We start from the raw sequence: 13367 nt of genomic DNA on the forward strand, positions 1-13367 counted from the left end.
CGACAATTCTTTTCTTCTCAGTTTGAGTTCCAACTTGAACCCAGCCGCCTTTCATTCTGGAAGAGTACGCATAATAAAGAAGGAAAACATGTCTTTATTATCATTAAATTGAAAATGGGCCTTTATTCCCTTGGGTTGTTTAGTATAAAATAAAAATGGGCCTAGTATAGAAAAAATCTACAACAAATTTGGAGGCCTTTCAATTTGGGTGACCCTAGTCCTGTGCCTAGGGTTAGAAGCCCATTGGGCCGGCTTTGATATCATGTTTTATATAGAATCAAGAGAAAAATATCCGGATAGTCCCTGTGGTTTCGTCTTTTTTCACCTATAGTCCCCAACTTTCTAAAACTACCTGAATAGTCCCCAAGTTTTCATTTTTTGTTCCCGGATAGTCCCTGGGTCTAACTTCAGTTTGTTTTCTCTGTTAAGAGGGTGTGAAATGACAAAAATACCCTTTCCTTAAAAAGGCCAAACCATAGGGACTATCCGGGCATCTTCTTCATTTTTATTTATAAAACCCCACCACCACACTTCATCTTCAACCTCCACCCACCATCACCCTCCTCCGCCTGAAAAATAAGTCACCACCGCTGTCGCCGTCGCTCCTCTTTCCCCGATGCGCTCTCTCTCTCTCTCTCTATCTCTCCTTGCTCTCCCTATCTCTCCTGCGTTGCCGTCGTGCGCCACCACCAAGCAATCCGGGCAAGGAAAACGGGTGATGGAAACCCGGGGTTTGATGCGGGTCGACCCAGGCACGAACCGGAGGTGAGTTACTGGACTGAAGAGGTCCCATCTGAGAAATATAGTTTAACAACTGATTGTTTGTTGGTTGGCCGAACAACGGCTGCAGAAACGTCGCGTTTGTGTTGCTGCCGCCGGCAGTGAATTAAACACAAACCCACCATTCTCTGGCCAACTAGAGCCGTCAAAATAAATATTATTATTCCTTACAACAGTTTGATGCTGAGGCATCTGATCTTGAAACGACTGAAGAGAAAGCTTCAGATCTTGATTCTGTGGAAAATTCCGGTGAAACTGAACCACTGATAAACCGGTATTCCCCACCGCCATTGATGAACCGGAACCACCGATCGGAAAAAAAGATTTAACCAAATCAACAGATGCAGGCAAAAAGCTCGAATTTTGAGCACTACCCATTTGATTATCACCAATATCCTCATCTGGGTCATTTTCCAATTGCCCTAATTATCGATAATTCCCATTTTCTTGATTAGGGTTTTGTTCAAGATTCACAATTGAGGGTTTTCCAGCGGTGGGCGTCCAAGCCGGCAACTCAGCCAGCTCATCAATGGCGGCTTTAGCCTTCTTAATAAGCCAGTCCACAGTGATTGTGGAGGTGATGGTGGAGGAGGGTGATGGTGGGTGGAGGTTGAAGATGAAGTGTGGTAGTGGGGTTTTATAAATAAAAATGAAGAAGATGCCCGGATAGTCCCTATGGTTTGGCCTTTTTAAGGAAAGGGTATTTTTGTCATTTCACACCCTCTTAACAGAGAAAACAAACTGAAGTTAGGCCCATGGACTATCCGGGAACAAAAAATGAAAACTTGGGGACTATTCAGGTAGTTTTAGAAAATTGGGGACTATAGGTGAAAAAAGACGAAACCACAGGGACTATCCAGGCATTTTTCTCTAGAATCAATCTTAACTATAGAGTCAGTTTTAACTTGAATCACATTATACATTTATACATGTTACTTCTTGTACATATTGAATTAAACTTGGTTAAAATAACCTAAGAAATTAATAGCGGCAAGTTTTGAATTTAAATTGAATATGGGGACATGAAACATGAGCATAGGACCATTAAATACTAATCATATACATTAAATATTGCATTATTTTAACGAGTGCTCAACAACTATCCAGAAAAAAAGAAAAAAAAAAAAGAATCAAAGGAGAAGCACCCAACACCAAATCATTACTCTTTTTTGTTTCTATCCACAATCAATCATCATTTCATCCATCATTTGGGTATGAATTTCATATGTCCAATGAATCTTTCAACAAAAAAGCAATCCATTCGATGATCAAAGGTAATTAAAGCTGAAAACTTTGAATCTCTTTATGTATGTCTCTTAATCTGTATAATTTTGCTTCTTTAGAAAATACCCAAATTGAATCCTACAGAAATTAGGGTTTTTTCTTGTAGACTTTCTTGAACCCAGAATTGAATTGTGTTAATTTTTGGGATCTTTGTAACTTTGTGTGAAAAGGGTTTTGATAATTCGAATTGGGGATTAAGAAATTAGGGTTCTTGACAACATTAATTTGGGTCAAATTAGGAATCTTGGAAGATGGTGGTTGGGATTGGAATTGGTGAGTCTTCGAATTGTTGGTCACGAGATTTAATGACCCAATTGGTTAGAAAGGGTGAGGGTGGGTCAAGGAACACGAGCCCGATAGGGCGAGGGGTCGGGTCAAGAAACGTTAGCCCGTCGAAACAGAAGGTGATCAAGACGAAACCGAGGGGTTTAGATGAAGAAACCATGGCTAAGTTTGCTAAACCTCCTCATACCGATGTTCAAATGGAAGATGACATATGGGCTATGCTGCCCGAAGATTTGTTGAACGAGATATTAGCGTGGGTCCCGCCTTTCATGATCTTTCGTCTTCGTTCGGTTTGTAAAAGATGGAATTCGATCCTGTTGGATAACGGGTTTCTGAAGTTTCATTCGCAAGTCCCATCCCATGGGCCTTGTCTTCTCACATTTTGGAAAAACTCGCAATCGCAAACACCACAATGTTCGGTTTTTAGCTTGCCGTTAAAGCAATGGTACAGAATTCCGTTCACATTCTTACCTCAATGGGCTATTTGGTTAGTCGGATCATCCGGGGGGTTAGTTTGCTTTTCGGGTCTTGACGGGTCAACTTTCAAAACCCTAATCTGCAACCCCCTCACACAAACATGTAGAATGCTACCAACTATGCATTACAACCAGCAACGACAGTTGACCATGGTTGTTGACCGAAAACAAAAGTCTTTCAAAATCGTTGCTGCAAACGATCTTTACGGTGACCAACCGTTGCCAATCGAAGTATACGATTCAAAGCTTAATAAATGGTCCGTGCACCAAAAGATGCCAGCCACCAATCTTTGCTCGTCAAAGTTGGCGTTTTGTGACCCACGATTATATCTTGAAACACTTTCACCGCTCGGGTTAATGATGTACGGGCTCGACACCGGCTACTGGGAACACATACCCGCAAAATTCCCGCGATCTTTATTAGACGGGTATTTGATTTCGGGCACCAAAAAGCGGTTATTTCTGGTTGGTAGAGTTGGGCTTTACAGTACTCTTCAAAGTATGAAAATTTGGGAGTTGGATCATGTGAAAGCGACGTGGGTCGAGATTACCAGAATGCCATCGAAATATTTTAGAGCTCTCTTGCGGTTATCCGCAGAGAGATTCGAGTGTTTCGGACAGAATAATTTGATTCTTTTTACGTCGTGGAATCAAGGGAAGGGCTTGCTATATGATGTTGATAAAAAGGTATGGTCGTGGATTGCGGGCTGTGCTCTTCAGTTGTATACAAGTCAGGTATGTTTTTATGAGCCGAGGTTCGATGCTTCAATCTACTAAACTAACTGCTCGCTGTAATCGCAATCGATTGTGAAGAAACCGGCTTCTAAATCTTTATGTAGGCTCAAATCAAATTACCTGTGTTTAGATGTGAGTATAATTTTTATTTATTCTTTTGTATACTTACTGAAAATCTATTATGCATGAAGAATCTAAACATAAAACAATGTTGAAATTCAAGTTTCAAAAACATGTCGAATACATCAGAAGAAAATGAACCGAAAGAATAAAAAAGACGATATTTCTTTCTTCATGTTGTCATTTGTGAGGTTTCATTGACGTTTTAACTGATTCTGTTGCAACTCTATGAAACCCTGAAAATTCTTGGCCTCCAAAAGACGCGGTCTCTGATCTCGTGATACGCCGCCTATGCTTAAGCTTTTTTATAGCCTGTGAAGCCTCGCCAATGGTAGGTCGTTTTGTGGGTGTTTTATGCAAGCATCTATGAGCTAGTCTAGCCAACGTTCTAACTTCTTCGAGATCACACTCTCCCGCTAGTTTCTTGTCGAGGATTTCATCGGCACCATCTGAACTCATGGCTGCCTGACAATAACAGATGTTGTATATCTATCAACAACATATGGAAAAAAAGAGAGTTGATTCGGTTCGAGTTTGAAGTTCTTAACTACTATTTAATCAACCTTCCAATCAATCAAGATTCTTAAAAGATATATGGAATTACAAATTACAAGAATGTCTTATAATGAATCGCTAGGCGCTAGTCGGCCTTTGGGGTACAGGGATTAATCGGATTGAGATTATGTAATCTTCAGTTTTATTTACATACGCATACATTTTTATGTGTAATTATTTTAGCAAGACAATTTTTAACCTCTCATCGGCTCATTTTTTTAAGTAGACAAGATTATTTACTGAAATTTACAAGGTTTGACTGGAAAATGGTCGGGATTTGTCTTTGTCCGGAATCACTGATGTTTTTGCCGATTAGGACTGCCGTTGATCGTCTAGCGGTCTAGCGATTAATAGAGGAAAATTACTCGTGACTTATCGGATGCTAGTTGGGATGATTATAATAGAAAAAAAGAGGTTGTTATTATCGTGCATCCATCCGGCATCCCTGAATGTATTTGTTATAAACTTTAATGAGGAGCTGAGCTGCAAAGAATCTAAAATAACATATATAAAGTGAGTATAAACTTACTAGATTGACATATTCCATAAGATTTTGATGTGGATGAATGGCTGTAATGAGTTCAAACAGGATAATCCCAAAACTATAGATGTCACTCTTTTTGGTGAACTTATTTGTGGATGCATACACAGGATCAATGTAGCCATATGTACCTTTAACGCATGATTTTTTGTCATCGTAAACCTCTTCTTCTTTCGACAGGCCAAAATCAGCAACCTATATCGTTAAAAAAAACATTTATCCATCATACTCTATTTCAAAGTCAAATGACAGTAGTAATACGATGAATGCGATCTAAGATCTTGCCTTTGCTCTCATTAAGTGGTCTAGCAGTATGTTAGCAGACTTCAAGTCTCGATGTATGACCGGTGGAACTGCCTGCTTGATGAACCATTTTTACGCGTAATAATTAAAAAGACGATAAGAAAAAGAAAGGATATATGAATATATTTACCCCATCATGAAGATATTCTATCCCATGAGATATGTCAAGAGCAATTTGAAGCCTTTCTTCCCAATTCAAGGTGGTTTTCTCTTCATCTAACAATCGTTGTTAATCGTAATAATTAGTTTGAGATGGTGCGCTTAATGTACTAAACTAACTAACTTACTATATAAAAAGCTTGCAAGGCTTCCGCTCCTCATGTATTCATATATTAACATTCGTTGCCTTTTGTCTACACAATATCCAACTAGATTCACCAAATTTCTATGATGCAGCCTTCCTAAAAGAGATACCTGCAAAAAGATACTCAAATTTTAATGCATACAGAAACAGTTAATATGTTAAACCATACCTCAGTTTGAAACTCTTTTTCCCCTTGTTTAGAATCCGAAGCAAGAGCTTTTACCGCAACAATTTCGCCAGCTGGCATCACCGCTTTATATACAGGACCAAACGATCCTTGTCCCAATATAGTCGTAAAGTTTTTCGTGGCATTTTGGACGTCCCTGAATAGTATAATTATGCGGTTATATTAAGATCATAAATAAATCATTAACATATAAAAGACCCAACTCGCATGTTTTTTTGGTAAAACATATTCTTAAGCTAAAGCACATACTTGTAAGAGTATTTCAGTAATCCGGATGCTGCCGACGCCTTGGTATACAGTAGTGTAGCAATTGGTGAAGTTTTTGCAGGATAAGTTGACAGTTTAACTGTTACAACAGAGTTGTTAAAGGCAATACTTGTGTCTTCTACAACACTACTTTTGTTTGTAGGTAGTGCGGATGAGGGGCATTTATGTCTTTTGTACCACCATATGCCGAAGAATACGAGTGTTGCTATAAGTATGCCAACGGCCAGACCCACAGAGACTCCGATGATTACTAAATCAACTTTGTGAACCATGTTTTTGCTCTCTTTTCACTATCAATAAGAACATCTTGTAAACAACTTCTTCAGGTTCTTCTGTATCATCAAAATAGTAAACACAATTGTTTACTTAATTTTTGGTGTAGAAGAAAAGATTGAGACGCTTGTGGACCGTCTTTGTTTCAACAATTTTATCAGTAGGAGCGCGTTTAATACAAAACCAATTTTATTTAAGTAGAGAACTGCGTAATACATGTGTACAAAATAAATAAATAATAGTTGGTACATATAACATGAATTCCAAAAATAAAAAGAGAGTTTAAGCATAATGTAGATGTGTTTATGTAACGTTACAAAACAAGCAAGTAAACAATAATAAATCATGAGGTAATTTTCTATGCTGCAAAGAAAGTAAGAAACCTTACATGTTGGGAGCAAACCTGTTGATGATGAGATACTAGTGCATTGGAGTTGTTGATTGATGAAGAAAGAAAGAAAAAGAGAATGAAGTGGTCAAAGGCCTGCCATTTGTTTGTTCAAATGTGCCCCTGCCAAGGTATTCCCTAAGCGTTGTTCAATTATTTGAACTTATCCTCTCACAGAAATGTAACAAAGTCAAGAAAAGAAGTTTATATGTGGTAGTGGCGGCAACATGCTGGATCATATGGCTGTCAAGAAACGACATCATCTTCAAGCATAAGTCAACATCGGTGTCTAAACTAATATCCGACGTCAAGGCGGTATCATTCACATGGATAAAGAACAGAGCTGGACTAGCGGAAATTGGTTGGGATAATTGGAAAGCGTTTAACTTATAAAAAAAAAAAACCCTCAATTTAGGTGATGTATTAGGCGTCTGTTCTTTTGTTTTTTCCTTCCGTATGTAATGTTCCTTGAGCACCTTGCTTGAGTTTTATAAAATTCCCGCCTTTTTCAAAAAATTTGTTTGTTCAAATACTGACATTGCTGCCGGACCGGCCGTGCAGATTTATGCATTGATCTTGTCTTTATGATTGATTGGCATGAAGCGTCTTGGGCTTCTCATCATTTCCTACTTTTTTGTACCCTGTATCAAACAAGGCTATATATATTTTTTTAAGGGCAAATTTCTTTTATTCTTGTTGTCTTGAATCCAAGACCTCCCTTTCCCATGGTGTTTAAAGGTTTGCCTTTGCCAACGGACCACCACCCACTGTGCCTAAAACTCCAACTGTTTTTTTAAATCCACCAAAATGAACATAGATGTATTTTATTAAAATAAATATTGAAGACGTCTAGGTTCAGGAACTCACGCAAAACAAGCAAAGGAAAAAACAAGACACGTGTAGGAAGCGTCTAGGCCCCACCTTTTCCTTTTTTTCTTTTCTAGCATGATTCTTAAACAAGCATAACTTTTTCATACGATAATATTTTCTTAAATATATAGCCTGGTGGAAAAGAAAAAAATGAAAAAGATTAGGCTTAGACACCAAAGAATGGAGGAAACGTGTATGTGTAGACCCTTTCCCTGAAGAGGCTACATGGGTTCAAGTTGGGGAAGAGTCTAAGCCTGACTTTTTTTTTGCTTTTCAAAATTTGGTGCAACTTAAAAAAAGATATTATGGTATGATAAAGCTATGCTCATTTAGAAATCGTGATGGAAAAGAAAAAATAAAATATTAGGCTTAGACTATTCCCCACCTCGGAGGCTATGTAGCCTTTTCAAGATGTTTCGTTCATTCTTTGGCGTCTACATAGCCTTTTCCTTCAAAATTTGGGTAGGCCTGGGCCCAAGAATTTTTAAACTAGATGTGAGTTCCCTAAACCTAGACCTTTCCTACACGTGTCTTCCTTTGAAGTTGCTTATTTTGTGTGAGTTTCCCAAACCAAGGCGTCTCCAATATTTGTTTGGGTTATTCTATATACACCCTACTCTAATTTTCATTTACACCCTATTCCAGTGCATTAATTAGATTTGACTAAAACAAACCAATCAACATTCAACATTCAGTTAAATTTAATCATGTTTCACTAAAAATTAGTCTACATCAATAATCATAGCATTAATTTGGTCTCCTTAATTACATTTTAATCCATTTAACGATTTAACTGTTATGATTTTTTAATTTTATTTAGAATGGTCCTGGTTTTTTATTTATTGGGAATTGGCCTGTAATAATCTCACCTAGACCTAATTGGCCATTAATAATCCCACCTCAGAATATTCCCCCCACCAGTCCCACCTTTCACATATTTTTCCTACAATGATACGAGTCCATTGATGTAAAACTTATTTCGAAATGGTGCTCCAAGTGACTTAATTTTGGTTAATTGGAAATTTAAACAACCGAATTAAAGCGCCATTTTCATCATTCGGAAATGGACTCGTATCGTTGTTCTAATCAAAAGCCCTAAAAAATCTGTTTGTAATTTGGAAAAAAGCTTAACTCCGTTAATTTTTTTTAACGGGGGACCATTGTAGAAAAAATAGGTGAAAGGTGGGACTGGTGGGGGAATATTCTGAGGTGGGATTATTAATGGCCAATAAGGTCTAGGTGGGATTATTACAGGCCAATTTCCCTTTATTTATTTTACACCTTTTATAGTTTAATTTTATGTTAAATTAACAAAACAAATCCATTTAAGGATTTAATATTTACGATTATTTATTTTTAGTTAAAATGGTACTATTTTTTTATTTATTTTACGATTGTTTATGATCTCTATATAAGATTTTTTTTTTAATTAGATTAAACTAACATTTCTATTGAAAATTCAAAAAAAAAGATAGAAAATAAAATATGATTGTACCGTTTTTGAATGATTTTATAAAATAATATATTTATACAGAGTTATTTTAGTTTTTAAAAAATAGGCACACAGTTGCACTGGTTCGTTCATCTATTTTTACCTTCTTTTTTTTAATTGTAAAAATTCTTTTTTATCGTTAGGAAATTATATTTGAATAACTATATACAAATCATTTAAAAATACCCCACATGTTATTTATTTCCGGTGTCCGTAATAATTTTGATTTTCATTATTAATTTTTTTCTAAATGGTGGATCTTTATTATGAAAATAAATAAAAAAGATTAAAAAAAGAAAAAATATATATATAGCTGATTGCATTTAAGAAGTATCTGATAATTAAATAAATAATAAAAAAAGACTGGTTGCATTTATTGAGAAATGATAATCACATTTATTAGACTATTTAATTACTTTATAGAGTAGAGTGTTGTAGAGTATGGTGTAAATATCAACACCCTATTTTTTTTTTGAACAATAACAATCCAACTTTTATTCCACCGTGTCAAAAGGTTAAAAACGGCATATAGCAAGATGCTAAATATCGCCACCCAACACACTCAAGAAACAATCAAGGACAACTTCAAACATGCATCAAGGATCATCAAGACTAGTAATATTACACAATTCTTATGAAAATTACTCCCTCGGGCAAAAATTCAACCATTCATTCCATGATATCCCGGATCGCTTCGATCTTAGGGTAACCCACTCAAAGGATTCTTCTTTAATTTCTTCCACAAGCCTAGATGGTTCCGTGAGTTTGTCGTTAAAAGTTGTACTATTTCTATGCTTCCAAAGGCTCCATGCAGCTAATAAGTGAATAGCATATATCATTTTTCCTTTCTCCTTGGCCAGTTCGTTTTCTCTTGGAATCTTACCTTCATGCTCTCGTTGTGGTCTCGGGTGGGAAGTTTCATCCAGCACTATATGGTTCGCTGTTTCCGGCCCCAGCCCACATACTTTGCACAGATCCGGTCCACCAAGCACTTCCCTCTTCTTTAACGCCGCCATTGTCGGGACTCTTTTCTTTCGCCGCTCTCCGAACAAACAAATTTACTTTTGCCATAGCGATCTTACTCCATTCAAAACTGTTCGGTTGATAGTTAACAAGGTTAATGAGCATATAGACACGAAAAGTTTACGAAGTCTCATAAGTTTAATAAGTCTCAGTAGTCTTAGAAGTTTAATAAGTTTCACAAGGTTAATGAGCATATAGACACGAAAAGTTTACATGGCATACGAGATTAACAAGCATCAAAATTGTTTCATGTTTAAAAATAGATAGAGTGTGCATATAACAAATTTCAAGCGTTGCGTGTTTTTAGATAGAATACATGTTGCACCCAAAAGTGATAAAATAAAAATGGGATCAAGTATACTCACATTGGTTGCGTTGCGTTTTCTTGTAGTAACGCATGAGTAAGATTGATAATTCCAAAAGAACAAACGAGAGCGATTACCCTAAATATGAATTAACACACGAGAGGTGATTACTATAAATTTAAATAAAATTTCTAATATTGAGGGTTTCAGCCTAATTATTTAAACATTAAAATTTTATCTCAATAATCAACATTTAGTTTTTATAAAAGAATCATAGTAATTTGTTTATTACTTATGATTTAGTTTAAATGGGTATTATAAAGGAAAGTAAATTTATAACAATAATAATAATAATAATAATAATAATAATAATAAGTTATTAAAGAGGAATTGAGTTTTTAATTCATTTATACATGATTTGGTTGAACCTTCGTTGAAAAAAACAACATACGTACCTACACTGTTATACATAAAACCTATATATTTAGTTGAAATGATTCAATTATCTATGTTAAGATTAGAGTATTTGAAATGAATTTGCATGAAAAAAAGGTAAAGGATTTATCCAAGTTTTATTAAACACACAAAGTGTTTGAACTATGTCTTCTTCGCCATGTTACCCGAACCGAACATACAGTCAATACCATAAAAAAAAAGTATTCGAAAAAGTTAATATGAAAACATAACGAACCGATAAAGAAAATATACCGAACAAAGCTTGCGGGTTTTCGATTGTCTCCTCCGATAAATATCGTTTGCTCCGGTGATATCTCCGGTGGGCTCCAATCTCCGGCGAACGTCTTCAGACTCCAACGGCGATTAGATTTCTCCGACTCGAGCCCAACGTAACTCCGGACAACGACTAGCTTTCTCCGGCGAACTCCGGTTGTGCACGTGGTATGCGAATGGTGGTAAGTCAATGAGGGAGTGGTTGTTTCGAAATGTGTTGTGAGGGTGTCGGGACAGGAATGTAGGAACTCGGTTCTTATAGCCTTTACAAGTGTCATACATTATGGAAAGGATTGATTAAAAAAAAACGGAAACGTGAAATCGGTCTACGTTGCGAGAAATCAGCGTGAATGCGTAAAAGGAAATTATGGTTGTCAGTTTACGTTTCGTAACTTTGGAAACCGTCATCAACATAAAATCACCGTTAAATCAGCGAACAAAGTTGGCAACCAAAAGAAAAAGAAAGGTTAATGATCTTCGTTGACTTTTGGTTTTGTTTTCAAAAGAAGATTTTTTTTTAGTTTAATAATGCTACAATATGGCCTCCATTTAACTTTGTTAAATAATTAGACTTCGTTTATATTTAAGCTAACTAACCATATTAACTTTAATAATTTTAGTTGATATTGTAATTAATAGATTAAATTCCTTCAACGGTTAATTATTTTCGTGAAAAATTCCGAGGTTTTAAAGGTTAGGATTCGGATCTTTCAAAACGGGTCGGACTTCGGGAATTCATTTTGACGGATGTTACACTTTCCATACTCCCGGAGTTTATTTCTTTATCGGAATACTCTTAACGATCCTCTTATTTTGGTGTAGTGCTTCTATAAGCTTCACCCAAAGCTGCTCTGGTTCAACTTTAAATCTCCACCTCCACTTCATTAGAAGTGCCATGTTCATTTCCTTGATTCCCCCAATCCCGAGCCCACCCATGCTTTTTTATGCCATTATTTTTTCCCATTTCATCCAACGTATTTTCCTTACACCCCCACATCCTCCCCATAAGAACCTTCTTCTGATCCCTTCTAGTATGTTCGTAACTTTTTTCGGTGCCTTGTACAATGATAAGAAATAATTCGGTAAAGATCTACTGACTTTACAAGCGTAAGTCTCCCCGCGAAAGACAAGAATTTTGCTTTCTAGTTTGACAACCTCTTATTGAACTTATCTATTACATCCTTCCAATTTCCCACCCTATTCATGTTTGCACCAACCTTCAACCCCAAGTATGTGAATGGGAATCGTCCCATCTTACATTTCAGAGTACTAGCCATATTTTCAATTACTGCTTCATTTATCCCAATCCCGTAAAGAAAACTTTTGTTGTGGTTCACTTTCAAACCTGACATCATGAAAAATATTCTCGGAATTCTTCGTAGTGCTTTCATGTTATCTATGTCCCAAGAGCCCAAAAAGATAGAATCATCTGCAAAGAATAGGTGTGATAAACATGGGCCATTGTTTGGTAACTTTAACCCCTAAAATACACCCGAATCAACTGCCTTCATCATTAGTACATGCAACGCTTCCATTGCAATTGTAAATAAGAAGGGGGATAACGGGTCGCCTTGTCTCAGTCCTCTCTTGTATTGAAACTCCCCCGTTGGTGATCCATTAACTAAAACCGACGCTTTACCGGAAAATAGAATCCCCATGATCCATGTTTTCCATCGAGATGGAAAGCCCATATGTGTAAGTATTGATATTAAAAAGCTCCAATTTAAAGTATCATAAGCTTTCTCCAGGTCAGCTTTGAACAAAAAGACCTATTTCTTTTGTCTTCTAGCCCACGAAATTATTTCATTTAGGATCAAAGGCCCGTCGATTATGTTTCGGTTGGCAACGAAAGCCGATTGTTCATGTGATATTATGGTATTCAAAACTCTTTTCAAACGCTTGGCTAGAGTTTTTGAGATAATCTTATTTATGACACCAATAAGCGAAATTGGCCTGAAATCTGATAAGGTGACTGGGTCACTAACCTTTGGGATCAAATAAATGAAAGATGCACTACAGGACTTCTGAATGGACCCATGGGTATGAAACTGTAACATCATCTCCATTATATTTTCTTCAAGTTCCTTCCAGAATTTTTTGAACACAGCGAAGGTGATCCCATCAGGACCTGGTGCTTTATCCGAGCCGCATTCCCAAACAGCCGCCTTCACCTCCTCTCGTGTGAAATTTTCGACTAAAACACTTGCGTCCATCTCTGATAACTTCGTGAACCCATGAGATGGCATCCGAGGTCAAGATGCCATTGGTTCCGTGAATTTCTTTCTCAAATTCTCTTTCATAATAGTTGGCAGATCAACAACCCATGATCCATCGATCCAAAACCCACTGATTTTGTTCCTCGCCACATTACTGTTTACAATAGTGTGAAAGTACCTGGAATTCTCGTCGCCATCCAGAATCCATTTCGTTCTGGATTTTTATTACATATC

At 36.7% G+C, this 13367-nt stretch overlaps 4 protein-coding genes across 4 annotated transcripts; 1 reads left to right on the forward strand and 3 right to left on the reverse strand.

Annotated features, from left to right (window-relative positions):
* Positions 1-637: 637 nt before the first annotated feature.
* LOC118485129 (transcription factor TCP4-like) lies at positions 638-1374 on the reverse strand (the record flags this gene model as incomplete). Its single annotated transcript, XM_035981387.1, has 3 exons — positions 638-844; positions 952-1150; positions 1214-1374. Coding segments are annotated over 3 exons (567 nt in total), but the record flags the coding sequence as incomplete, so codon positions are not given.
* A 497-nt stretch (positions 1375-1871) lies between these two features.
* Positions 1872-3777, forward strand: LOC110920822 (F-box/kelch-repeat protein At5g15710). The gene is made up of 2 exons (XM_022165021.2): positions 1872-2054; positions 2304-3777. Exon 2 carries the CDS (start codon positions 2316-2318, stop codon positions 3600-3602), a length of 1287 nt encoding a protein of 428 aa, XP_022020713.1. The 5' UTR covers positions 1872-2054; positions 2304-2315; the 3' UTR covers positions 3603-3777.
* A 26-nt stretch (positions 3778-3803) lies between these two features.
* Positions 3804-7167, reverse strand: LOC110920823 (calcium/calmodulin-regulated receptor-like kinase 2). The gene is made up of 6 exons (XM_022165023.2): positions 5820-7167; positions 5553-5706; positions 5367-5493; positions 5210-5295; positions 4765-5133; positions 3804-4145 (listed from the first exon to the last, which is right to left on the reverse strand). Exons 1-5 carry the CDS (start codon positions 6107-6109, stop codon positions 5050-5052), a joined length of 741 nt encoding a protein of 246 aa, XP_022020715.1. The 5' UTR covers positions 6110-7167; the 3' UTR covers positions 3804-4145; positions 4765-5049.
* A 2169-nt stretch (positions 7168-9336) lies between these two features.
* LOC110921645 lies at positions 9337-13130 on the reverse strand. Its single transcript, XM_022165991.2, has 4 exons — positions 12903-13130; positions 10897-11180; positions 10249-10326; positions 9337-9953 (listed from the first exon to the last, which is right to left on the reverse strand). Exons 1-4 carry the CDS (start codon positions 13128-13130, stop codon positions 9779-9781), a joined length of 765 nt encoding a protein of 254 aa, XP_022021683.2. The 3' UTR covers positions 9337-9778.
* Positions 13131-13367: the final 237 nt, after the last annotated feature.

The sequence above is a fragment of the Helianthus annuus genome, chromosome 12, assembly GCF_002127325.2.
Source record: "Helianthus annuus cultivar XRQ/B chromosome 12, HanXRQr2.0-SUNRISE, whole genome shotgun sequence".
NCBI lineage: Eukaryota > Viridiplantae > Streptophyta > Magnoliopsida > Asterales > Asteraceae > Helianthus > Helianthus annuus.